Source organism: Natrix helvetica (genome assembly GCF_964273705.1).
Source record: "Natrix helvetica genome assembly, chromosome: 2".
NCBI lineage: Eukaryota > Metazoa > Chordata > Lepidosauria > Squamata > Natricidae > Natrix > Natrix helvetica.
Genome location: NC_138552.1, coordinates 657,197 through 680,931, shown reverse-complemented (window position 1 = coordinate 680,931; position 23,735 = coordinate 657,197). Strand labels below are relative to the sequence as shown.

The 23,735-nt window shown below is 57.2% G+C and overlaps 3 protein-coding genes across 6 annotated transcripts in view; all 3 read right to left on the bottom strand.

Moving 5' to 3' along the window:
• Positions 1 to 3,501, bottom strand: part of FANCG (FA complementation group G) — a 32,824-nt gene extending 29,323 nt beyond the window's left edge. For both annotated transcript variants that reach the window (XM_081941350.1, XM_081941351.1), the window contains exons 1-6: positions 3,198 to 3,501; positions 3,054 to 3,114; positions 2,789 to 2,920; positions 2,509 to 2,702; positions 917 to 1,070; positions 219 to 349 (exon numbers count right to left, since the gene is read on the bottom strand). In XM_081941350.1, the coding sequence (XP_081797476.1) occupies positions 219 to 349; positions 917 to 1,070; positions 2,509 to 2,702; positions 2,789 to 2,920; positions 3,054 to 3,114; positions 3,198 to 3,266 (741 nt within the window). In that variant the 5' untranslated portion in view covers positions 3,267 to 3,501. The remainder of the gene's footprint in view (positions 1 to 218; positions 350 to 916; positions 1,071 to 2,508; positions 2,703 to 2,788; positions 2,921 to 3,053; positions 3,115 to 3,197) is intronic.
• A 1,344-nt stretch (positions 3,502 to 4,845) lies between these two features.
• On the bottom strand, positions 4,846 to 15,850 carry PIGO (phosphatidylinositol glycan anchor biosynthesis class O). The gene is made up of 10 exons (XM_081940168.1): positions 15,230 to 15,850; positions 13,690 to 13,833; positions 12,885 to 13,008; positions 12,489 to 12,648; positions 12,041 to 12,214; positions 10,087 to 11,584; positions 9,117 to 9,320; positions 8,586 to 8,779; positions 7,331 to 7,401; positions 4,846 to 5,559 (listed from the first exon to the last, which is right to left on the bottom strand). Exons 1-10 carry the CDS (start codon positions 15,720 to 15,722, stop codon positions 5,430 to 5,432), a joined length of 3,192 nt encoding a protein of 1,063 aa, XP_081796294.1. The 5' UTR covers positions 15,723 to 15,850; the 3' UTR covers positions 4,846 to 5,429.
• An 87-nt stretch (positions 15,851 to 15,937) lies between these two features.
• Positions 15,938 to 23,735, bottom strand: part of STOML2 (stomatin like 2) — a 15,516-nt gene continuing 7,718 nt past the window's right edge. For 2 of the 3 annotated variants that reach the window (XM_081940172.1, XM_081940173.1), the window contains exons 3-10: positions 22,076 to 22,175; positions 19,747 to 19,805; positions 19,405 to 19,506; positions 18,496 to 18,630; positions 18,039 to 18,183; positions 17,511 to 17,590; positions 16,702 to 16,830; positions 15,938 to 16,205 (exon numbers count right to left, since the gene is read on the bottom strand). In XM_081940172.1, the coding sequence (XP_081796298.1) occupies positions 16,065 to 16,205; positions 16,702 to 16,830; positions 17,511 to 17,590; positions 18,039 to 18,183; positions 18,496 to 18,630; positions 19,405 to 19,506; positions 19,747 to 19,805; positions 22,076 to 22,175 (891 nt within the window). In that variant the 3' untranslated portion in view covers positions 15,938 to 16,064. The remainder of the gene's footprint in view (positions 16,206 to 16,701; positions 16,831 to 17,510; positions 17,591 to 18,038; positions 18,184 to 18,495; positions 18,631 to 19,404; positions 19,507 to 19,746; positions 19,806 to 22,075; positions 22,176 to 23,735) is intronic. The other variant, XM_081940174.1, reaches the window with a different exon arrangement.

Genomic DNA, 23,735 nt, shown 5'->3' with positions numbered 1-23,735 from the left:
GAGTGGCCATCAGGGAAAATATCCCAACTCCAACAGCTACTCAGCAGAGTCACAAACTGCTTTCCTTTTATGGGAAGTGTCTTAGATGGACACAACAAATTTTTGCACTGGTTGCTTTCCAAAGTCCCTTCCCATCCTTATACTTGATGATTCTCTGGTCTGGATAGTTTCTTTTTTCATTTTATCCACATTCCTTAGAACACATAAAATACCCGTACTATTTTCCAGTAGCAGCTTCCCATCAAGGTGAAGATCTGGGCGAGGACCCGCTTAGAACATAGCCCGGACAGAGCTGCTTGGAGGAAAGGAAGGGTACCATGGGGGTTGTCACCTTCCAGCTCCTGAACACCTGGAATAGGCAAACAGGCATCAGAAAGTCCAACTGGATTCCATTTCATGTGTGGCTGCAGACTGAGATCGCTGTGCCACTTATCTAAAGAGGACTACAGGTAGTTCCTTGGCTTACAAACATTGTTCACTGACCTCTCGAAATTACAACAGCACTGAAAAAAGTGATTTATGACCATTTTTGACACATGACCATTGCAGCATCCCCACGGTCAAAATTCAGACACTTAGCAACTGCCTCATATTTATGACTGCTGCAGTATCCCAGGGCCACATGGTCCTTTTTTGCGACATTCTGACAGACAAAGTCAATGGGAAGCCTGATTCACTTAACAACCATGTTACTAACTCACTTGACAATTGTGACAAACAAGGTGGTAAAATGAGGCAAAGATCATTTAACAAATGTTTTACTTAGCAACAGAAATTATGGAGTCAATTGTGGATGTAAGTGGAGGACTACCTGTACTTTGTCTCTGAAATCTACGGAAGTGTTACTGGCAAAAGGAAGAGGGGCAAAGGTGAAAGTTCAAAGGGTCATAAAGCCTGCAGAGACTCTCACATTCACCTTGCAAGAAGGCAGCTGAGGTCCACAGAATCTCTTTCAAGTCTCCGATGGTTTGTACCACCAGAGGGTCAGACTCTCCCCTTTCATGGGGGTGCCACATCTGCAGCAGGGAAAGGAGCTCACTGTCACAACCAACACAAGGAGAGTCCGGGATCTGGAAAGAAAAGAACAAAGAATTCTAGCATACAGGAAGACTAACTGACCACTCCACTCCAAACTGTGAAGATGTCAGAGAGAGAACAACGCATATCACAAATTATAATTGTTTGTTTGTTTTACTGGATTTATATGCCGCCCTTCTCCCAAAGGACTCAGGGCGGCGTACAACATTAAAAAACACACATCCCAAAAGTTAAAAAGAAATTAAATACATATCCAAAAAACAAACCCAATTTATAGGACAATACATTTAAAAAATGAGATAAAATTAACAGGCCAGGCCGGCTTGCTGGAAAAGCCAACGTTTTAGGGCACGTCGGAAAGACCGGAGGTCGGGGATTATGCGAAGCTCCGGGGGCAGCTCATTCCAGAGGGAAGACGCTCCCACAGAGAAGGCTCTCCCCTTGGGGGTCGCTAGCCGATACTGTCTGGCCGATGGCACCCTGAGGAGGCCAACTCTGTGGAATCGCACTGGACGGTGGGAGGCTACCGGTGGCAGTAGGTGATCTCGCAGGTACCCTGGGCCTAAGCCATGGAGCGCTTTAAAGTTCATAATTAATACCTTGAATCACACCCGGAAAACAACCGGCAACCAGTGCAGCCGCCTAAAAGGGGTGCAACATGGGAGCACCTAGGTACCCCCATGACAACCCGCGCGGCCGCATTCTGGACCAGCTGAAGCCTCCGGGTGCTCTTCAAGGGCAGCCCCATGTAGAGAGCATTGCAGTAGTCCAGGCAAGAAAGGACGAGGGCATGAGTGACTGTGCACAGAGCATCCCAATCCAGGAAGGGGTGCAACTGGCGTACCAGGCGAACCTGGTAAAAGGCCCCCCTGGTCACGGCCGTCAGGTGTTCTTCTAAACTAAGCTGTGTGTCCAGGAGGACTACCAGATTGCGGGCCCTCTCTGAGGGGGCTAGAATTTCTCCCCCTATCGTCAAAGATGGAACAAGATGCACAAATCGGGATGACGGGAACCACAGCCACTCAGTCTTGGAGGGGTTGAGTTTGAGCCTGTTCAAGGAACGGAACCTGAAGAGGGGAAGGAGGGAAGCATGGGCCGGGGCTGTTGTCCTCCTTGCCACCCCCTTCTGCCTGCCATTGGGTGGCCTCCTGCCTAAGGCTGCTAGGGAAAAGGCAGCCTGCTTTTCCCAGAGCTTTGAGCTTTGAGCCTGTCTGTCAAGGGATTTAATATCAGGCCAAGACCTTTAAAGGCCACAGAGCAAGAACCACATTTAATGAAAGGTATCCAAGCCGAGCCCAGCACAGAGGGGCCTATTTGGCTTTTAAGGCTGGCAAGGCAGTTTCCTCAGGAATCCATTCAGCGGCTCCTACTACGGTGTAAAGCTCCCCCCCCCCATCCAGGCTTCCCTCAGGCGGAAAGAGGCCACCCAGCCCGAAGGTCGCAGCCCCACCGCCGCCTCCTCCTCCTCACCTGGGCACCGCTGAGGAGCCGCAGCAGCTCCCGGGCTCTCTCCAGTTGCTGGTCGGCCAGCCAGGAGGCCGCCTGCAGGGCAGCCAGGTGGTGCAAGGGGGCCCGGAGCTCCTCGGGCCAGGCCTGCCGGAGGACCCTCGGCCAGAGATCCCCGGAGGCCAGGCCCTCCTCGGGGGCCGCACGAGCCTCCAGCACTGGCGGGGAGAGCGAGGGTCAGGGCTGGCCGGCTCCCGCTCCAGGCCGCCCGCCCGTCCCCCACCCGCCCCCGCCCGCTCCTTACCCCGCCGGAGCCCCCGCTCGATCCAGGCCGAGGCGCGCCGGGGGCAGCTGCCGGGAGGGCGCATCTGGGCGGGCAGGGCGTTGCAGAGGACGGCTAGCTCCACGGGAAGGACCGGCAGGGCGGCCGGGAGCCCTGCGGGGAAGCCACGGGGGGGGGGGGAGAGGAGAGGGCAGCCATGAGGGGGAGGGGAGAAAGACCCCCCCCTCTTTCCCCCCCCAGGGAGGCCTCCCCTCAGCCCCGCCCATCCCCCGCCCCCACCGGGCACCTTGAATCTCCCTCAGCAGCTCCGCGAAGGGATCCGGGGCCGGGCCGGGAAGGCGCGTCGCCTGCAAGGGAAGCAGCAGAGCGGGCCTTAGTCCCCAGGGATCGCCCGCACCTCCCTCCCGCCCTCCGCGCCTCGGCCGCGCACCCTCCGCCAGCGCCGGGCCAGCCGATCGTTCTCCGCCCGCCACAAGGCCAAGCAGCCGTCGCCCGCCATTTCACACGCACTAGGGCGCACGCTCCAGCCGCGTCGCCCGATTGGCCGGGACGCTTCCGTCGCCGAGGCAACGTTGACAGGCGGCAAACTTGACTCCCGCAGGGCAGCCAATGGGCGGGCCGCGCCCGAGTCCTTAACCAATGAGCAGCGCGCGACGGCCACGTGCGTTCCCTCCTCGCGGAAGAGGCAAAAAAAAGGGTGGACTCGGGTTTGGCTGGTGACAGCATCGAGGGTGCCGGGCGGGTCCTAAAGCCGACCTTCACTGCTTTTTAATCTCCTAAATTGGAGATGCCACACTTGGCAGCTTTAAGATTTGTGGACTTCAAATCCCAGAATCCCCCAGCCAGCCAGCATTCTATCGCCTAGAAAACAAGTCTGAAACTTCCCAAGTGTGGAGACTCTTGTAGTAAGTTTATCTTTCAACAGGTTACAGGAGGCCTCCTTTAAATTATTTTGCACTCAAGCAGCTTTAATTCATCCGGATGTTGAAGCAAGCAGCAAAATCCTGGTCGGTTGCAAAAAATGCCTTATTTGAGGGCTGCAAATGCCCTTCTGTGTCTATCTGACCCTTTCTGTAAGTGAAGAAGAGGGAAACCGTTTCAAGGGCACCATGTTGTGCCGAGGCAGCTCCTGCCATTTGCAGTCCATTGACTTCCTTGTGCTCATCAGTTCAGTATCGAAATTCTAAATCCCCTCTTGTGACTTCTAGCCTCCTTTTTATGGCAGCCGTCCAAAAAAGAGTGTGGGCAAAGCCTCCAGTGAGCTGCCCTGGGCTGGCAGAAGGAAGCAAGACATTACAGCAGCCACCGCAAAGAGCTTGCAGACAGAGATTCCTGCCCATGAAGTTTCACATTAAACTCACAGTGTAATGAAATAATATTAACATCCTGCACCTTCCAAAGAGCACCCGTCTTTTCCATTTTGACTGCAACTCATATGAGGAGAAATGAATGGCTCTTTTCGCCACTAGAGAAACTCTGGAGAGAAGGGAGGGAGGACTTAACTTTATTGGATTTCTAGACCGCCCCTCTCTCAAAAGAGGAGAGGGAAGGACAAGAGGAGTTGCAAAATCTGTCCACTCAGAGGTGAGAAAGGGGCAGGGTCTCGGGCGGTGGTTTCTGCCAGGTGGAAGAGATTCCGAGTCTCTGGGGCTGCTGCAGACGGAGGCCACCCACAGCCAGAAGCTTTTTCCCCTCTGTGCTGGCTTCAGGGCTCCTTCACCTACCAGAGCCAGCTCATTGGATCTAGGCAAGGAGAAGCTCAAACCTGTTGGGGAAACTTGGCTGCATGGAGCACCGTGTGTGGAAGAGCAAGGGAGGAGCCAGAGGAGACCTCCTGCACAGAAACAGAGCAGCCCCCCCCCCCCCACATGAAGGGCAGGGCAGCAGAGAGTGACACTTGTTGGGCAGAGAGGCCCACACTGAGTTGGCACAGGGCAGCCTCTGGTGTTTCTTCGCTGAATCCCAAACCAGGCACGGAGGCTTCAGAGTCTCCTCCTGATCCAGCTGGGGCAGAGACGGGTGGCTCCTTCTTAGCTCTCCAAAGTCCACGTGAGCAGGCACCCAAGCTACTACTCCAGTCTCAAAATCCGTACTTTTATTTCAAAAAGCCACACCCAGAACCTGGAACCCAGAATCTAGCACCCCAAGGGGATAGCAGCAATGGCCTTCAGGTACCTGGCCATTCACAGCCTCCAAGCCTGGCCTTCTGCCTTGGAGCCCCTGAGCAGCCAGGCGGAACAGCAGCTGAGGCACCTTGCCAGAACACAGTCCCATGCCATCTGGCCACCAGGAGGAATTGCCCAGGGCTGCCAAACTGCTGCCAGGGCGCTCTGCTGCAGAGTCTCCTCGAGAGGAAACTGTCGGGTCCCCCAGAATTCCGAGGAGAGAAAGAATAGCCAACCGGTCATTCCCCACAAGGTGTCCGCGCACCCCAGGCACCCAGCACCCGAAGTTCTCTTTGGTTTCATCCGGAACGTCTTCCCGTTCCTTGGCAAGGCTGGGCCGTTCTGTTGCAGCTCCCTGCCCTTCATGTGCTGCAACCGAGGCTGCCCCCTTTCTGCCCTTGGCAGGGGGAGGAAGCGGAGGGCACCTCTGGGGGGCAGACCGGGGACCCCTCTTCATCGTAAGGAGGAACCTCGACGGGCTCCCTTGCGCTGCTGCGCTATCTGGGATGCGCAAGGATGACCTGCTTGAACCACTTGCTGACCGCACAGTCCACCCGCATCACCAGGCCCAGGCCCAGCAGGAGGAAGACGCAGCTCACCACAAAGCCCACTGCTTCGAAGAGGAACCTGCCGGGGTGAAGAGAAGCAGCACAGGGTGAGCCCAAGGCCAGCAGGCAACTAATGCTCAGTGGGCCTGAACAGCTCTCCCCGTCAGGTGGGCAGCTCAAGTGAAGCTCTCTCCCTGGGAAGTTCATCCGTCTGTTACTGAAGAGAACCTGCGGAAGGACCTCTGCAGTTGGGGGTGCGGGGGCTGTGCTTGGCAGGTGGGGCCTCATCCACAATGGACGAAGCACACACACAGACACCTCGGTGTGTTCCCTGAAGTTTGTAAAGCCCGTGTCAGGCACATGAAATCAAGAACCACACGTTTAATCCAGGCTGCCTCTACACAAGAGTCTGAACCGAGGGTGGAGGTTCCTTCTCGGAGCTTATGGGTTGGTTTCCCAACGTTTCGTTACTGGGCTGGGTAACTTCTTGAGCGGGTGACACCTTCAGCGAAGTTTAGGGGATGCGGGTGTCGCTGTCGTTCTGCTCATAAGAGCTTTGTGGGTTCAGGAAGCATCCCCTAAACTCCTCTGGAATTGTTTTTTTAAAAGAATATTTTTAATTGAATAAGCATTGAATAAACATTGGACGTAGAGCGACGTTTCTGGCTTGGTCATTTCCATACGTATATTAACATAGCAACAAAAACAGTTTCTACTTATCGTACACAGTTACAATAATCATACTAACACATCCCTTATCCTCCTTTATATATTTATCTGTGTATTCTCCAGTTCCAATTTTACAATCCTCAAAATATACTGTTCCAACTCTTTTTCCTCATTTCCAACCACTGATACACTTTGTTCCAAATTTCATAATATTCTGTCTCATCTCTATTTTTGATTGCTAGCCTCAGTCTGTCCATTTCTGCACAGATCAAAATCTTATTACCTCTTCTTCGGGGGGGAGGGGGGGATCTCTGTTTTTTCCAATTTTGTGCATAGACCAATCTTGCTGCAGTTACCCCATGCAGCATTAAATATGTCACCCCTTTTCTATGTTTTTCTTTTATTATCCCCAATAGGAATCGTTCTGGTTTTAAATCTATCTTTTGGTCTAGCATCTCTTCCAGCCACGTCTTTATCTGACGCCAAAATTCCTTGGCTTTTGTACGTAACCATCACATGGGATAGAAAGATCCTAAAGCCAAGTGACTTTTCCAACACTGCAGAGGTGGATTCCTATTCCTTTTTGCTAACCTCGTGGGAGGAAGAAGCCACCTATAAAACATTTTGTACAACTCCGCTGAAGTTATTACCTAGCCTGGTAAAGAAACCAACCCACAAGCTCAGAGAAGGACCCTCCACCCGAGCTACAGATGTTCGCCCCCATCGCGAAGAATCTGGACTTCTGACGGTCAAGACAAACGGACGGCAGGTAAGAGTCAATGGAGCTGAAGGAGGGCTGGACTTAGGTCTCTTGTGGGCGCGAAGGGATGCCAAACTGATGGTGTGCTTGACTCCTCCCTCCCTCGGGCTCAGCCTGGTCCTCTCCTACGTCCTGAGCAATACCCGCCCGGGTCCCAGGAGACCAGGCAGCCTCAGTGCGGCATCCCGGGGCTGATGGATGAACCTCCATGTTCTTCATCAGCCCCCCGTTTCTTCTGCTTGCAGCTGACCAAGTTGAGTGTGCACCAGGACGAGGAAACTGGCAAAGCAGAATCCTGATTTCTGCTCAGCCCCACTGCAAGTCCAGGCTCAGGGGTCCTGCCCCGACTTTTCCCGCCTGGGTTTTGGGACTGGGGCGAGGGGTTAGAGAAAGAGCTTCTTGCCACGTGGCAAAGACTTACTTTGGGGCAAAGACCTTCCACACCATCAGATGCCTCCTGAGGATCATGGCTGCCAGAACAGAAGCCAGGAGCTGTCGGGAGAAGAGAGGCACGTGGCTCAGTCCAGGCGGGAGGGGAGAGGGGCGCAGCTGAGCCAGCAACCTCACAAACGAAACCTACAAGGAGCCCACGTCTCTCCTCACGCCCCCTGCTCCCTCCCCAGCTCTTATCTTCAGGCCCAGCCGCCCTGGCCTCAAGCAAGGGACAGCTGGAGCCTGTTCAGGAGAGAAGCCCCCCCACCCCCTGGGAGGCAGAGAGGGGAGATCACCAGGGGGGGTCAAGAGAGGGCCCCTTCAGATGACCCCAGGACACTCCAGCGGGGTGGGATGCCTCTCCTCCGTTATGCCTGCTCGGCCCCATCAATTGTGGACTGTCCTCTGGTGGTGCCACGAAAGAGAGTCTTCTTTATGGACTATCCTCCCACCCCCTGGTACACTTGGCCCCCCACCCTGCTGCTTTTTGAAAGGGCCCTAAAAACGTGGCTCTGTGGGAGGGCCGGGGGACCCCCAAGTGGAGATGGAGCCGACCACGGGGCTGACTGGAGGGGGTTGTTGCTGCCGCTCATCAATTTTTATTATAGGTAGTCCTTGACTGGCAAGTTCATTTAGTAACCACTTGAAGCTATAACGGCATTGAAAGAAGTGACTTATGACCATTTTTCACACGGCTCTTGCAACATTGCCCTGGTCACGTGACCAAATTTCAGGCACTGGGCAAGTGACTCACTTTTATGACAGTCGCAGTGTCCCGGGGTCACATGACCCCCTTTTTCGACCTTCTGACAAGCAAAGTCAATGAGGAAACGAGATTCTCTTAACAACCGTGTTCCTAAACTGAACGCCTGCAGTGATTCGCTTAACAAATGTGGCAAGGTCATAAAATGGGGCAAGATTCACTTAACAACTGACTCGCTTAGCAACAGAAATGTGGGGCTCCATTGAGGTCCTAAATTGAGGATTCCCTCTCTATGGTGGATTTTTAAAATCTTTTCAGCTGCTCAGAGTCCCCTAGGGGTAAACTGGGCAGCTGTTATAAATTGCTTAATAAATCAATAATAATTGATCAACAATCCTGATTGATCAATAATCCCAATCTCCACTGGGTCACAGATCGGACCACCTGGGGATCCACCGGTTGCAGATGGAGCAGGTGAGACTCCCCAGGGCTACCTCTTGGCTCTGAATCCCCTCCAAGGTCGCCTCTCCCGCAGACGTACCTGGAGCCCCAAAATAAGCAGGTACCGGAGGCCCAGCTGCAGCAGCGCTGCCGAGAACCGCTCCGGGGCCTCCCGCAGCCTCATCTCCATCATCTGCTCCTCCGGCCTCTCCTGGAGCCGCGTCTTGGGCCTCCTGGCCACGGAGGTGCTGGCCTCACAGACAAAGGGCCACAGCAGAAGCAACGGGCAGCCGGCTGCCTCGGGAAGGGGGAGGGGGATGACAAGAGAGAGAGAGACCCAAAGGCAGATCACACGGGGGGCACAGAAGAGGGACGTGCAGAGAGGTTGGCGCACGTAGGAAGGGCAGGCGGCATTCCCCCCCACCCCCCCGGTGGTGGGTCCAAAGGGTGTCAGAGAGACCGGAGGCAGAGACCCCCCCCCCACGCTGTCCCAAGGGCCACTGGGACATGCCAGGGATGCAGGGCCCTTTGCCAAGGCAGGGCTTTGCTTCGGCTCCCAACCTCGGCTCGCCCTCTGTCGCAGCTGCCATCCACTCAGGACCCTCCCCCCACCTGCGGGCACCCAACTAACCTGCCAGGAGGATCTGGGAGGCGAAGGTGTTGGCACCAACGAGGAGGGCAGGCAGCAGGTTGGTGCTGTGTCCCTGCGGAAAGCCCACGAAGGCTGCGTTCCAGTGGATGGCTGGGAAGACGGGCTGGTGGCCGGTGGCGTAGAAAAACTGGGCAGAGGCAAGAGCCCAAGCGACCAGGGCTTCCCACGGCACCTCGAAAGGGTCTGAGGAGGGACGGCAGAGTCTCTAGAGCCAGAGCCCAATAATCCCCCGGCCCAAAGAGCCCACCCGGGGAGCTCTCAGCAGGGGGACCGGGGGGTTGACCCTCCCAGGAGCCCATCGGCACCTCCAACTGCCACACGCAGCCCAGAAGCTGCGGCTAAACCTTTGGGCACTGCAGATCGGGCTTCTCCCCAGGGACACGAGGCTCAAAGGCCCTGCTGAGACCCTCCCGGGGGGGCTGCACCTCTGGCCGCCTATAAAAGAGGCCCCTGGCTAGGAGTTGCTGTGGGGGGAGGATTACGTGGCCTCTCCTGGGCTTCCCTTAGAAGCTCTCCCGGCTGCCCCAAGCCCAGGGACTCTGCTGACCGGAGGCACCATCCTCCATCACCCTCTCCTGGCTGGTTGCCAGGGGTTCCTCAGGCACAATTCAAGGATGTGGGTTTAGCCTTTGAAACCCAGCTTACAACCCAGCTGTGACCCAACTCTTGAGGGACCTGCCTAGAGGATAAAGCTGGACTCGCTTCCCCGGTTCTGCCTGTCTGTTGGGGAAGTAGCTGCCTTTTCCTCCGAGATGCCAACGCCTGTTTTGCAGGCCGGACTGCCAGCCCTGTTGCCCTCCTTTCCCAGGGGCTTCCCCCCTTCCCAGCTGAGACCCCTGCACTCCAGCTACCCTGCACGGAGTTTAGCTAGCTACCTTCTAAGAAGGTGCTTTGTGCCGATTCCTTCCAGAGCCCCTGACCAGGGCCGTGCTGGGATTCCCGGACTCACCCGAGTGTGTGGAGGAGGAGGAGGAGGAGAGGGCCCGGGCGCAGGCGTGCATCCACAGCAGGGCGAAGGCCTCCACGAAGAGCAGGAGGAAGGCCAGGCTGAGCCGCTCCGTGTGCAGCGTCATCAGCAGGAAGGCCAGCAGGGCCAGGGAAATGAGCAAGGCGGCCGAATAGACGCTGCCCAGCCCGTAGGCCGCCACCGTGGCCCTGCAGCCGCCCGAGCTTTCCTCCAGCCGGCTCTTCAGGGACTCCTGCATCCGGCGGTACAGCTGGGGGATCAAGGCCTCGGAGCTGGAGGACACCAGGGGGGGCTCTTGGCCGCCCTCCAGAAAGATGGTCACGGGGTTCCACAAAACCAGGAGGAGGCCGGCCATCCCCAGGAGGTAGATCCCGCGGGGGAAGGCCTCCAGAGCCAGCTGGGCCCAGACGTGGCGCTTGACCAGCGTCTCCTCGGCGCCAGAGGTGATGGCCCAGTAACCGGCCAGGGCCAGGGCCAGGAGCGGGAACCCCCACCGCACAAAAAGCACCAGGGCGCAGGGGCTGTTCAGGTTGCCGTAATGGCGCAGCCAGCAGCGGGTGCCCCACACCAGACTGGCCAGCACCCCCAGGCACAGGCCGTAGTAGAGGTTCTTGGCCCTGGGTTCCTGCAGGCTGGAGAGGGCGCCCAGGATGGAGGCCGTCTGGCAAGCAGGGGTCTCCTCGCGGCACTTCCGGAAAAGCCCCGACAGCCGCGCGCAGACCACCACCACGCCCAGGGTGGCCAGCAGCTGCCAACAGAGCAAGGAGCCGTCTAGCCTGCCCTTCCACTGCAGCTTCAGCGCCTCCAGCAGCACCAGGGAGGTGAGCAGGAAGGGCACCACCTGGCCCTCTGCCACCACAAAGCTGTCCGAAAGCATGGCAGCGCAACGCAGGAAGAGGATGCCCAGGGACAGCCCCGGCCCCACCCAGAGCCTGGGCTTCAGGCTGAAGCCCTCAAAAGGAGGCCAAAGGCCGGCCGCCTTCAGGGCTGGGGGGCGCCTGGTCCAGCAGTGCCAGAAGAATCCCAGCTGGGAAGCGGCTGCCCCCCAGGCGGACAGCAGGAGGAGGTCAGCTCTGCCCCCCCTGAGGAGGTGAGCCAGCCCCAGCAGGGCTGCCCCTGCCATCCCCCAGAGCGAGGGGTAGAGGAAGAAGTGGCGGTAGGAGAAGTCCAGGCGAGTGGCCAGCCGGGAGGCCACGTAGCACAGCAGGCAGGAGGAGGTCAAGAGGGCGCAGCCGGCCACCATGCAGCCGGGATGGAATCGGGCCCAGGACTCGGCACACACAGCCCGGGCCTCTCGCAGGTACTGCTGGAAGCGCCTCCGGAGCCCCTCCATCTGTGGCAGCAGCGCCAGAGAGGCCTCCTGGGCCGAGAGGCGCTCGTGTTCCTCCACGGCGGAGCGGAAGAGACGCTGAAGGTGCCGCAGCTTCTCCGCCGGGAGGTCCTGAGCGGCCTCTGCGTAGGAGTGCAGGAAGCGGTCTACCTGCCCGGGGGAAAGAGAGCAGGCTGCTCAGAGCCCTGGAGAGGATGTTTCAGCCATGGGGTGGGGGGCGGGGGGGAGCACACTTCACTAAGAGCCTCCCGACCCTCACCCAAAGCTTTTCGGCCTTGTGGCTGCCAGGCCAGCTGCCTCTGCTGCGCACACGGGTTCAGAAACAGCTTCTGTGCTCTGAGGGGGAGGAGCTGGAGAGGGCGCTGCGCAGGACGAGGGGAGCGTGAATCCCCCGTTTCCCCTGCTGGACTCTCCCCCGAGTGAGGGGGGCCCTTGGGCTGTCTTCAGAGCAGCAGTGGCCCTGAAGACTTCTACAGTGCCCCACAGCCCTCTCTGGTTGGGATCGAACTCCCGGCAGTGGGCAGAGTTAGCCTGCCATCCTCCCTTCCAAGCCCTGCACCAAGCCCTGACCTCTGAAGGCCCCCAGGGGAGGGGAGCCACTCTTACCTGCCTGGCATTGATGTCGTAGGCTGCCAGCTGGGCACGGAGCGAAGAGGCCACGTCTCCCTCGGTTGCAAAGAGGTCAGCCATCACTTCCCCAATGTTGCTATAGGGCACCGGCACCCCCAACAGGAGCGCCAGGGTGGGCACCAGGTTAACCTGCGGGACCGTCTGGGGCTCCTGAGGAGGAATGGGGAACAAATGACGGGGCGAAGACAAGAGGAGACCCCACTTCTTCATCCAGCCTCTCATCAGGGACTGGCCACCTGGGCGGGAGGGGGGCTGCTGACTCCATCCTTCCATCAAGACCACCAACACAAGGAATTCCAGGAGCACCTGGAAGGCTACAGGTAACCTTGCCCAAGGACACACCCAATGGCAGCTCAGGGCTCGTCCTTCCTCCCAAGGGGGTGGGGGTGGGGGCAGCCCTGTTTCGGCAGGGCCTCTGGCTTACCTCGGGGGGAGGGTCCTGGAAGAGGGGACTCTTGCTGTACACAAAGAGAGCCGCATCGAGCTCTTCGTCGCTGTCTCCCCCGTGGTCGCCGGTCGCCGTCATGCCGTGGTCCCCGGCCACCAGGAGGAGCGTGTCATTTCCCAGGTGTGCAACCAGTGAGCTGTCCATCAACAACATAGAACTTGAGCTACAGACTCTTGGCCTGCCCAGCGCAACACAGGCCCCGTGCCCTTTCAGAAGGAGCCACACCGCAACCCCCCTGGGCTTCAGCCGGGCCTGGGCGCTTGGGCCCTGTACCAGCTGAGGGCAGCCATTCTGCCAGGGGAGGCTGGCCGGGGGAGGGAGGGCAGCCACATCGGGGGGGGGGGGGGGGCTTCCACTCCACCTCCAACTCACCTGAGCATCTCATCCATCTGGGAGAGCTTCTTGGCCATTTCGGGGTGATCCGGTCCGTGTTTGTGACCGCAGTGATCCACACCCAAGAAATGGGCAATCAAGAGATCCCAGTCGCCACTGTCCACTGCGCCACAGGAAAGAGGGGAGGAGGAGGTCAAAGGTGAAAAGGGAGGGCTGGGAGGAAGTGCAGGGGCCGCTTGAGCCTTCTCTCCACGGCAGGATTCAGCCAGGCCAGGTGCCAGGGAGGGGGGGGGGGGGCAAAATACGAGAGAGGGGAGGGGAAAGAGCTACGCCAGGGGTTCCCACTCAGGGGCCCTGGGCACATCAGAACCAGGCTGCGGATTGTGTCTGCTTGTGCGTGCGGTGGGCAGGGCAACCAGCAACAGGTGCATGTGTACCTGCTGTTTGCGCAAATGAAGCTGCGCATGTGTGCAACTGGAACCATCTCCCCCGCCCCTCCCCCCGCCCACCTGGGTCCCCAAAGCTGGAAAGGTTGGAGACGGCTGAGCTCCCTGGGCAGGCAGCCAGGGGCAGCTGAGGATGGGACTCTCTCTTCCCAAACAAACCCTCCTGCGAGGGAGACGGGCCGGTGGGGGCAAGGAGAGCCAAGGAAGGAGGACCGGTTCTTAGGGGTGGAACTGACCGAAAGGCTTTTTCGTGGGCTTTGAGGTTTTTTCTTAAAACAGGTTATTTGGCCCCCCTTCCTAGCTGCAGAGATCCTGGTCCCCAGAGTCGTCCTTCCCGCCTGACTCCGGCCTCCCTCACATCCCCCAACCTCCCAAGCAGGACCAGGGCCGCTGCTCACCTGTCTGGTACAGATGCTGCAAGATCCCCTCGTCCACCGTGTGCAGGTCCTTCACGTTGAAGGAAGGGAAGAAGTGGGCCCGGTGGAAGGCCTGGGGGAAGAGGCCCTCCCAGGTGTCGTCTCCCATGAAGACCACTTTTTTCCCTGAAAGAGGGGGGGGGGGCGTTGGCAGAGGCACAAAGGAGGAGAGGTCCCAGCAATGGCAAGCAGCAGGTGGCAACGCAGCCCGACCCCTGGGCATAAGGCCTGCTGCACCAGTGCTGCCTCGTTCCTGCTCGTTCTCCGTCTCTAGAACACAATGACAGAGCTGGAAGGGACCTTGGAGGTCTTCTAGTCCAACCCCCTGCTCAGGCAGGAAACCCAACACCATTCCAGACAAATGGTTGTCCAACTTCTTCTTTAAAACCTCCAGGGTTGTAAGAAGAGCTTGGAGAACCATTTGTCTGAAAGGGTCTACTCACACCGAGTCCAAAGCTGGGGACGGGCGGGTGGGGTGAGGGATCAAGCGCTACATTTTCCAGCCAGGACGGACACCGTTTGCGTCCAAGAGGCTTTTTGGATTGATGCAACTATGAGCCACTTCCAAGGTTTCTGAGAAAGTGTCATTTTTGGACTCATTAAGTAAAACAGGAAGAGGCTTAGAAAGACGCTCCGTTCTCCTGGAGATCCGGGGAGAGCAACCCCCGTTCCTGACTTTGCACCCAGCATCCATCTACTCAAAGGCCCCAGGACAGCGGCTTTCAACCTGTGGTCGGTGGATCCATTGTTACGTTTGAAGAACTCTTATGGTTTGAATCTTACGCCTTGGGGGTCCGTGGCCACAAAAGGTATTGAAAGGGGCTCCACGGTGAAGAAAAGCTTTGAGAACCAGGACCTAGAACCATCTTCTTGGGGAAGCCGCAGCAACACGCCTGCTTCCATGGGCCCCGGGGGAGGCAGAAGGCAGCAGGGCCTCTTTTAACTTCCACACAAGGGGGGGGGGCGAGGGGTCTCAGGGGGGGCGGGGGGCGCTCGAGGAGGCTTCTTCTCAGCTGGGAGGGAGCAGCGTTGACAACCAAGAAAGGAAACGAGGCAAAAGAGAGTCATTGCGGGGGAAACGAAGGCTTGGTGGTCTATGGAGGTTATTCTCTGCCATTCAGGCCCTGGTTGTCTCAAAGGTCCTTTTCCCAAGAGGCCCCTGGGCTTCCTTTGAAGACGCTTCGCTTCTCCTCCAGGGAGCTTCTTCGGCTCTGGGCTTGTTTGAGAAGCGAAAGGTCTTCAAAGGAAGCCCAGGGAGTCCAGCGGCCTCTTGGGAAAGGCAGCTTGGGGGAACACTTGGCTACTACTGGAGGGGCAGAGGGGGGGGCGCTTCAGGGAGGGGCAGAGGGGGGGGATCGGTGGGGGGGGAGGCTTCCATGCTCTCCAGCAGCAGCCAAGAGAAAGAGACTCTCCCGCCCTCAAGAGCGATCTGAAGACTCTCCCCCCCCCCCAAGGAAACAGGAGGCCATGTAGCCTCCTTCAAGAGGACTAGCGCCCCGGACCTCCCTTTCCCCCGGCCCACCGTTGCTGCCCAGCTGCCAGAGCAGATTGTCCTCCCGGACGGCGTAGGAGGCGAAGTTGCTGCCGGCGTCGACGAAGGTGGGCAGGGAGCCGGTGGTCAGCGCCTTCAGCCGCTGCATGGTGGTGGTGGGCGGGTCGGCGCGGAAGCGGTAGAGGCGGCCGTGGCGGGGCTGCCGCAGGGCCAGGCGCCGCGGGACCACCAGCCGCTCCTCGAAGGGCCTGGGGGAGCCGGGCACGGCCGGGCCCGCGGCGGCGAAGTCGAAGCGCAGCGCGTCGATCAGCACCAGCGCCGCCCGCGGGAAGCGCCCGGGGAGCCAGCAGGGCGGGGAGGCCGAGGGGGAGCCGGGGGGGCCGCCCGGCGGGAGGTGGCAGGCGCTGCGCTGGCCCAGCTCCAGCCGCATCAGCAGGAAGCCGCCCGCGAAGAGCGCCAGGGCCGCGCACGGGAGCAGCGCCGCCCAGGCCGCCGCCGCTAGCCCCGCCGCCCGCCCGCCCATCGCGCCCTTGCACCGGCAGCCGCCCGGGAAGAAGGCGGCGCGGAGGGCGGCGGAAGGGCCAGCGAGAGGGAGGGCGGGCGGGGCGGTCGCGGGGACGCCCCCTACCGGCGGGAGGACCGAGAGAGCGAAGCGGTTCCCAGGTGCTCCCCTGCCAGGCAGAAGAGACCCTCCCCCCACCCCTCTACACGCATGCGCCGCGGTGGAGACGCTTCAAATGCTCTTCTTCCTTCTCCTTTTATTACAACATGATTCAATCCAATCCCCAAAGAAAGCAGGAGGAGTCCTTAGGGGCTCCTTGGGGAGCAGTCCTTAGGGGAAGGGGGGGCTTCTCCGGCTGGCTGGCTAGCTGGTGCTCGCCTGCTCCAGCTCCATGTAGCTGGGGCTGCTGGGGGGCTGCTGTGCCGACTGGGGAGAGGCAGGGGGCTCCTCCAGGCCCTCAGGGGGCGCCTGAGTCTTGTTCAGGGAGGAATAGATGGACATGGCCTGTGAAGGAAGAAAGCAAGGGGGGGCGTCACCAAGGAGGTGGCGGCTCTGCCCCCCCCCTGCCAAGACCCCCAGGAGGCGGGTCCTTCCAGGGGGGGAGGGGTTGCTGCTCACCCCCACCTCAAAAGATAGCCGGTCTTTCAACCCTTCAAAAAGCTGCAAAGCATTCAAGGCCACCCCACCCACCCCCTCCTCTGGGGTCCAAAGTAGCCCCTCTGCCTAGGTCCCACCTAAACCTGGGGTCTTTCTCCCCCCCAGGGCCCCTTTCCCCACCTATTAGCGTCTCCCCATCTCAGTCAAGGTAGGGAGACCCCCATGCCCGTACAGAGCACCCTGGGTGTTGCAACTGCCACCTAGCGGTCACCCCAACCGCTGCAGCCAGGCAGCCCCCCCCCTCGCCCCCCAATATCCCTTCCAAGCCAGCAAGGCTCCTCCTCTGCCGCCTCCAAGACCTCTGAGGCTGCCCAGCGTTTCCCCTCCTGGGCTCCAGACTGACCTGGGTGACCATGCTGGTGACGTCTCCGGTGCTGGTGGGCAGGAGGATGGTGTTGGACTCCTTGGCCAGCTGGGAGAAGGCCTGCACGTACTGCTCAGCCACCGAGAGGGAAGCCGCCATGTGGCCATTCTGGGGGGAGAGCAGGAAGCGTGAGCCAAAGGCCGCTGGGGGGTGGGGAGGGGCTTTCCTGGCCTTCTCCCACCCAGAGGGAAAGGACTCTCTGAAGCCCACTTTGGCCCTTCACAGAAACCCTTCCCTCCTGGGTCAACCAACGTCTCCTGCCTCCTCCTGCCCAGAGGACAATCGGGGCTGCTCTCCTTGGGCACCTGGAAGGGGGTCTGTGCATCCGGTGAATGGAAGTGAGCGGAGGGGGGGCTCCAACCGGGCAATACTCAGCCCTCCCCCTTTCCCCACCTCCAAGAGGGGTGCTCCCTGAAGCCCAGGCCAGCTGAGTTGGGCCGAGTACAGCTCCATCCCACCCAATCCTCCCCATCGCTCCTCTTCAGAGGAAACTTTTAGCACACATTCCGCTCCCTATTTTCCCCCACAAAACCACCCGGTGAGGTGAGTGGGTCTGAGAGAGTGGTGGGATTTGAACTCATGGTCTCTGGTTTTCTAGTCTGGTACTTAACCACTAGACCAAACTGTCTCTTTAGAACCCAACGCAGACAGTCCCCGCACCTCCCTTTTCCCCTCATGAGCCTGGACTTGCCCCCAGCAAGCGGCCCAACCAGGGGCTCGCTTGGAGCCTCCCCACCCCCCACCCCGAGGCAGCCGGCCCCTTCGGCCTCCCTCTTCCCCGGGATCACCTGCTGGGTCAGAGCCATGCTCAGGAGTCCGATGGCCTCGGACTTGGCTTGGGCCTTCACCAGGATGGCGCTGGCATCCCCTGAGAGAGAGAGAGAGAGAGAAGCCCAAGGGAGTCTCAGCTGGCCCCACCCAGGCCGGCTCTCCTCCCAGGTGCCTCACCCAGCCCCTCGAGGGGGGGGGCTTGTGGGCTGAGGCCTTCCCCCAGGGGGAGGGGGGGAACCAATCGCAGCTCCTTCACCCTCCCCAGAGAAGAGTGGGGGCATAGAAGGGGAGGGCGGACGCCTGGGCCTCCATCAACCAAACACAGCCCTCTTGGTCCAGGCCGCCCGGAAGGAGCCTTTAGCCGAAGTGCCAGGCCTCCCACGAAGGCGGCCGGGAGCTCCAGCGCCTGGGCTTGCCCAAAGACGTCTCCGCCTGGGCACCCATCAGTGCTTCCGCCGCCCCCCCTCTATGCCAGAGAAGGGCACCACACACGGCGGAGGAAAGCAGCTGCACTTTGGGCCAAGCCCCCCTGCAAGCAGCCGTACCACTGGCCTGGTTGATGCGCTCCATTTTCTCGGCCTCTGAAGCCAGGATCTGGGCCTGCTTCTTCCCCTCCGCCACGTTGATGGCCGACTCTCGAATCCCTTCAGACTCCAAGACGGTGGCCCTCTTGCGCCTCTCGGCCTCCACCTGAAAGCAACGGGGCCTTTCAGTGGGGATCTCCTCGTCTCCTGACGAAAGGGCCCCTTCCCAGGTCAGCCCCTTTTACAAGCCCTGAACCCCAAATCCTGTGCAAAGACGGGGCCAAGCGATGCCAGGGAGTCCCTCCGTTTGGCACAGATGACCCCCTTCACCCTCATCCCAGCCACAGCCAGGCAGCCAGTGGGAGGAGGAGGCGCAGCCGAACGAAGAGAGCCAAGCCCCAGGCGCCACACGGCCCACCAACCGGCAAGGGTGCCGCCGCCTGGAAAGGCTTCCTCTGCCCAGGAATGCCAGCCTGACCTGCATCTGCATGGACTCCTTCACTCGGGGGGGCACGTGGATGTCCTTGATTTCGTACCGCAGGCACCGGATGCCCCAGTAGTCCGAGGCCTGGTTGATGGCATACACAATGTTGGCATTGAGGGATTCACGCTCCTGGAGGGGACAAGGGTGGAGCATGAAGACAGCCCTGGAGCCCATCCTGCCCCACTGCCCTGCTCAGGCCTAACCCACCCTGCGGACCAGAGGCAGCCGGGGGGCCATTGGGCAGGTGTGGGCTCTACCATCACCTCCTGGTCCCTCCACATTCGTCAGTCATTGCTGAGCAGCCCTTTGGCCTTTGCCTCCATAGGTTTTTTCTCAGAGGAAAAGGCTACGTAGCTCCCTTCAACCATACGCCCCTTGCACCAGCCACCAGGTGGTTAGTCTATTTACATAAAGCCCTGGGGAGACAGCCCCTGCGGCAGCTCTGCCATCTTCACAATACCTTGCTTAGCTGGCATGCTGCCATAAAATGCGAGAGATTGGGGAGGTAGAAGGGGGGAATGACAGGGTGACAGGAAGCAGAATAGGTGTGAATCCAGAACAGAAGAGCTGATCAAGGATGGCCGGAATGCAAAACTCCACCAAAGAGGCACCAAACCTCAAAGCCCTTCCGAAAACATTTAATTCAAACGTCATTGGACACAGGTGGGCTAGTCGAGGGCCAGGCAAGAGGGAAAAGCACAGGCTTTGAGTGGGAACATTCAGATCCGGGTTTGCTTTTGCTGTAGCCGCTCGACTTCAGTCAAAGTAAACCTTTCACTTCACAAATGGGAGTCGAGGGTCTTCCTTTCCTAAATGTCCAAGTCGTGACAAGCCTGGCACCCTGCTCTTCTCTTGCCCAGTGCGTAGCGGGGGGAAGGGGGGGGGGAGACTTCTGTTGCTTACCCGGAAGACTTTGTCCAGGGAGAGCTTGCCCAGCTCGGATCGCATGGTGGTCTGGGCAAGCTGAGTGACAGCATACTCAGGATCCTCCACCCCGTAACTAGCCTAGAGGCATCAGAAGAAAGGAAGCGGGAAATAAGTGGACTTCTTCCGGGCCAGACCCACCATCAAGGGGGAAGATCCCCATGGAGCCCTGGCCCTGGGAAAGGTCAACTCAAAATAGATCCTTCTGCTTTCATCTGCCAAACCTCCAAAATCCGTGCAATTAAAACCACGGAGGAAAAACAGCTCCAGGAGGCCCACTGACTCAAAGAGTCCCAATTATTTTGGGCTTCCGCCTGTTACCTTGTAGGCGTCCATGATGCGCAGGTAGAGAACACCGTCGATCTGGAGGGTCACGTTATCTGCAAGGACACAGGAGTTCTTTCAGCCGAAGCCAAGGGACCCTTGGCCATCCATAGGGCAAAGCTTTAGGAAATCAGTCCAGCCCTTGGGCCACTAATACGAGCCTCTTGCCTTGCCAACCAAGACAAGCAGAGCAAAAGCCCCCGCAGGCATCAAACACCCAAGGAACTGGGCTAGAGGCCCAGGCTAAGTGGAGTCAGAGCGGAGAGGCCCGACCACTTTCTGCTCTTATGTTCAGTCCGAGTGCACTACTGAACACCATCCATGACCCTCTGAGTACCCCCCACTTTCTGCTTTGAAGCTGCTCATCCAAAGGTGCTTTTTTTGTCAGGAGGCAACTGGACTTCTTGGTTTTTCTTTGAAGACGTTTCGCTTCCCATCCAAGAAGCTTCTTCAGCTCTAGTCTGATATTTATTCTGTATATAATCAATCCATTTTGCCCACTCCTGTGTATATTCCTCCTGTTTCTGAGCTTTTAAGAAAGCTGAAATTTTAGCCATTTCGGCGAACCCCGCCACCTTCTGAATCCATTGATCAATTGTCGGTAAAAAATCTTTTTTCCAATGTTGCGCAATCAACAACCTAGCTGCTGTAACCATATACAAGGCCAATTTTGTTTCCCCTTTGGTAAAATCCTTAACTATACCCAATAAAAACATTTGCGGAGTGAATTGTATTCTTTTCTTAAATACATTCTGCATAACCCACCATATCTTTATCCAAAAAGCTTTAACCTTGTTGCAGGTCCACCATACATGAAAAAAGGCAGAATCTAGACACCCGCATCTCCAACATTTTGGTTGAACATTTGGGTACATGCATGATAATTTTTTAGGATCTAAATACCATCTGTAAAACATTTTATAAAAATTCTCCCTTAAATTCTGTGACTGTGTAAATTTAACATTCTGAATCCATATTTTTTCCCACGTTTCCAACATAACCACTTCACCAAAATTCTGAGCCCATTTAATCATACAATCCTTAACCAATTCATTTTCTGAGTCTCTTTCTAACAGTACATTATATATTCTTTTAACTTGTTTTGGGGGTGGGTTTGTGTGGGAGGTGGGGGAGGGTTAGGGTGGAGGGTGGGGCAATATATATATATGAATAAATTAGAAGATGGGATTAATGAAACATTGTTAGGCTAGGAGAAATTTATATTAAGAGTTATAGATGTTAAATTAGCTTAGAAAATGATCAATGTGTTATTATTAATTTAAGAGAAATTTATATAGTGTTTGTTGGGAGGAGAGGGGTTATGAGTAATCTATTTTAAGATGGGGGGAGGGGAGGGGGTAAAGTGTTTGGTATAATATTTGAATGTGAATTTTTGCGGGGGGGTTGGGGGGGTATAGCATTTGTATGAGATTTATATTGTGTGGAGGGGGGGTGAAAACGGGGAAAATTTGTTTGTACAAAACTCTTTTAATTAAAAAAAAAAAAAGAAGCTTCTTCAGCTCTGACTGGATGGATGGTGGGGAAGGGAAGGTTTGATCCTCCCTGCAGACAGCTGGCCCCTTGCCTCCTTGGAGGGAGCTGCTGAGGCCACCTGGAAGCTGCTTGTCATTCCTAATGGGAGTCTTAGAGTCACGGGATGCCCTCTGGAATCCCCCCAATGAGGCGGCCCAGCGCTTTCATCCTGGTGTTGGTCAGAGTTTGGGCGGCTCACCCTTAATGCTTCAGGAACCATGAAGCCAGACTGGCAACTAGAGGCAGTCCTTGACTTACGACCACAACTGAGCCTCGCATTGCTGTTGGTAAGCAGAAGTTGAGTTGAGGTTTGCCTCATTTTGCCACGGTTGTGAAGTAAATCACTGCGGCTGCCAAGCGGGTTGTGTGGTTGTTAAGTGGCCTCTCCCGTTGGCTTCGGCTGTTAAAGGCCAGCTGGGGTGGTCACCAAAGGGGATCACGTGACCAGGATGACCCCGTCACAAAGACACGCCAGTCGCCAAGCACCCAAATTCTGATCCCAGGACCCAGAGAATGCTGCATCAGCTGAATGAAAGACGGTCCTAAGTCACATCGTTCAGTCTGGTTGTTAACTTTGAACAGTCGCTAAATGAACCATTGTAAGTCGAGGACTCCCTGTACTGAGTAGGGTCCCTTCCGTGGTGCAGCCCTTCCCTGCAGGGATGAAGGGAGCCAGCAATCCAATCCAATCCAGGCCCCTCAACTCAGTTGGGCTCATGGTCTGAGTGGTCAATGGGGCCCCAGTAACCCCCCCCCCGCTCCTGCCCCCCTCCCCCCCAGCCAGGCCCCTCACCGTGAGTGACAGCCGACTGCTCTGGCACGTTGATGACAATTTCCTTGAGGCTCTGGACGTAGCGGATGCGGTCTAGGAGTGGGATGAGGAAATTCAGTCCCTGGCAAGGATCAGCAAAGCACAAGAATCACCCTTTTCTCTCCACGGAATCACAGCCTCGCACGGCTTGGTGGGACCAAGGCAAATGGCCGCCCAAGCTCTACTGGAAAACCTCATGGGGAAACAGCCGCCCCCAAGGTCATCTAGTCCACCCCCTGTAACACGCCCCAAAACCAAAGGGACCCTCCTTAGAGAGGCTCCGCCCGGCCTCCTCTTAAAACCCTCCTGCCTGCAGAGATGCTTCCCACCCTCTTCCCCAAGGCTGGGCTGGGCTCATCCTCCCCTCCCCCCACCCCCCCCAAAGTGGGCAATCTGAGAAAGCTGAGATTAGACAGGCGCCTTCATTCCCCACACAACTCACAAGCAGACCCTCGCCCTGACTGACGGAGCCATGCCCGCAGGCAGCCCTTTGCCACCACCCTTCCATGACAATTGTGAAGCCAGCTGCAAGTTCTTCCGGGAACCTGGGAGGAAAGGTAATACAGGTAGTCCTCGACTTACAACAGTTCGCTTAGTGACTGTTCAAAATCAACTTATGACCGTTTTTCACCCTTAGGACTGTTGAAATGTGAAGAGGGTCGTGTGATGATGTACATTTGTACGCTGGGCAATTGACTCATCTTTATGACGGCCGCAGTGTCCCGGGGCCACGTGATCCCCTTTTGCAACCTTCTGGCAAGCAAAGTCAATAGGGAAGCCGGATTCACTTAACAACCGTGTGACCAACTTGACAGCTGCAGTGATTCACTTAACAACTGTGGCAAGAAAGGTCATAAAACCGGGCAAAAGTCACTTAACAAATGTCTCACTTAACAATGAAAAGGTTTGACTTCCGGGTTTTTCCTTGAGCGTCGAAGGCAAGCTTTCTCTGAGCTTGTCAGATCATTAGGCTGTAGAGGTGTTTTTTTAAGATCTTTAACGCCTTGGATGCTCGTAAATTCTTGGAATTTACGAGGGAGAGATTCAGCTGTCGGGTTGAGCCACTTGTAGCCCTCCGGAAGGATTTATAGCCTTTGGAGTGCGGCAAGGAATGCCCCCCCTCGCAGTTGTTGCATTCTCCGGTCTTTTGATGTCCTCCGCTAATGTGGAGCCAGACGCTGGGATCAGCCTCAACTTCTAACAACATCCCAGAAGGAAGAAAGACACTTGCAAGTAAGCTCTAAGTGGGGGGGGGGGTGGAATCTTTTTAAAAAAAGAACGCTACTGCTGAATTTGAGACGCGTGGGTTAAGAACAAAGGATTCAAAATGGCGTTGATTTATAGTTGAAAACCTAAAGAAAACGAAAGCTAACTGCTTGCTGATAGCTGGGGCGGCTGAAATAGCTATTAACAACTTTTAAGTCGGTTTGCATAACCTGACCTACTTGGAAGAGTATTTTGTGAGAAAGCTGGAAAGAACTGTCCTCCTTTTTTTCTGTTAATTATGGCAACGGATCAAGGGGCAGCTCCCCCAATGAATCTCCAGGACTTGAAGGACTTTATAGGCAAGGAACTTAAAGAGATTAAACAAATGGTCCAAGACACTAAGATCAAATTGATAAAAATATGCAAACTATCGCAA

Coding starts and splice junctions, on each gene's coding strand:
- PIGO (XM_081940168.1), bottom strand. CDS start 15,722: ATGGGCGGGCGGGCGGCGGGGCTAGCGGCGGCGGCCTGGGCGGCGCTG. Junction 12,649..12,884: donor CAGATGGATGAGATGCTCAG/GTGAGTTGGAGG, acceptor GTTGATGGACAG/CTCACTGGTTGCACACCTGG. Junction 9,321..10,086: donor CTCCTCCTCCACACACTCGG/GTGAGTCCGGGA, acceptor GTCCCTCCTCAG/ACCCTTTCGAGGTGCCGTGG.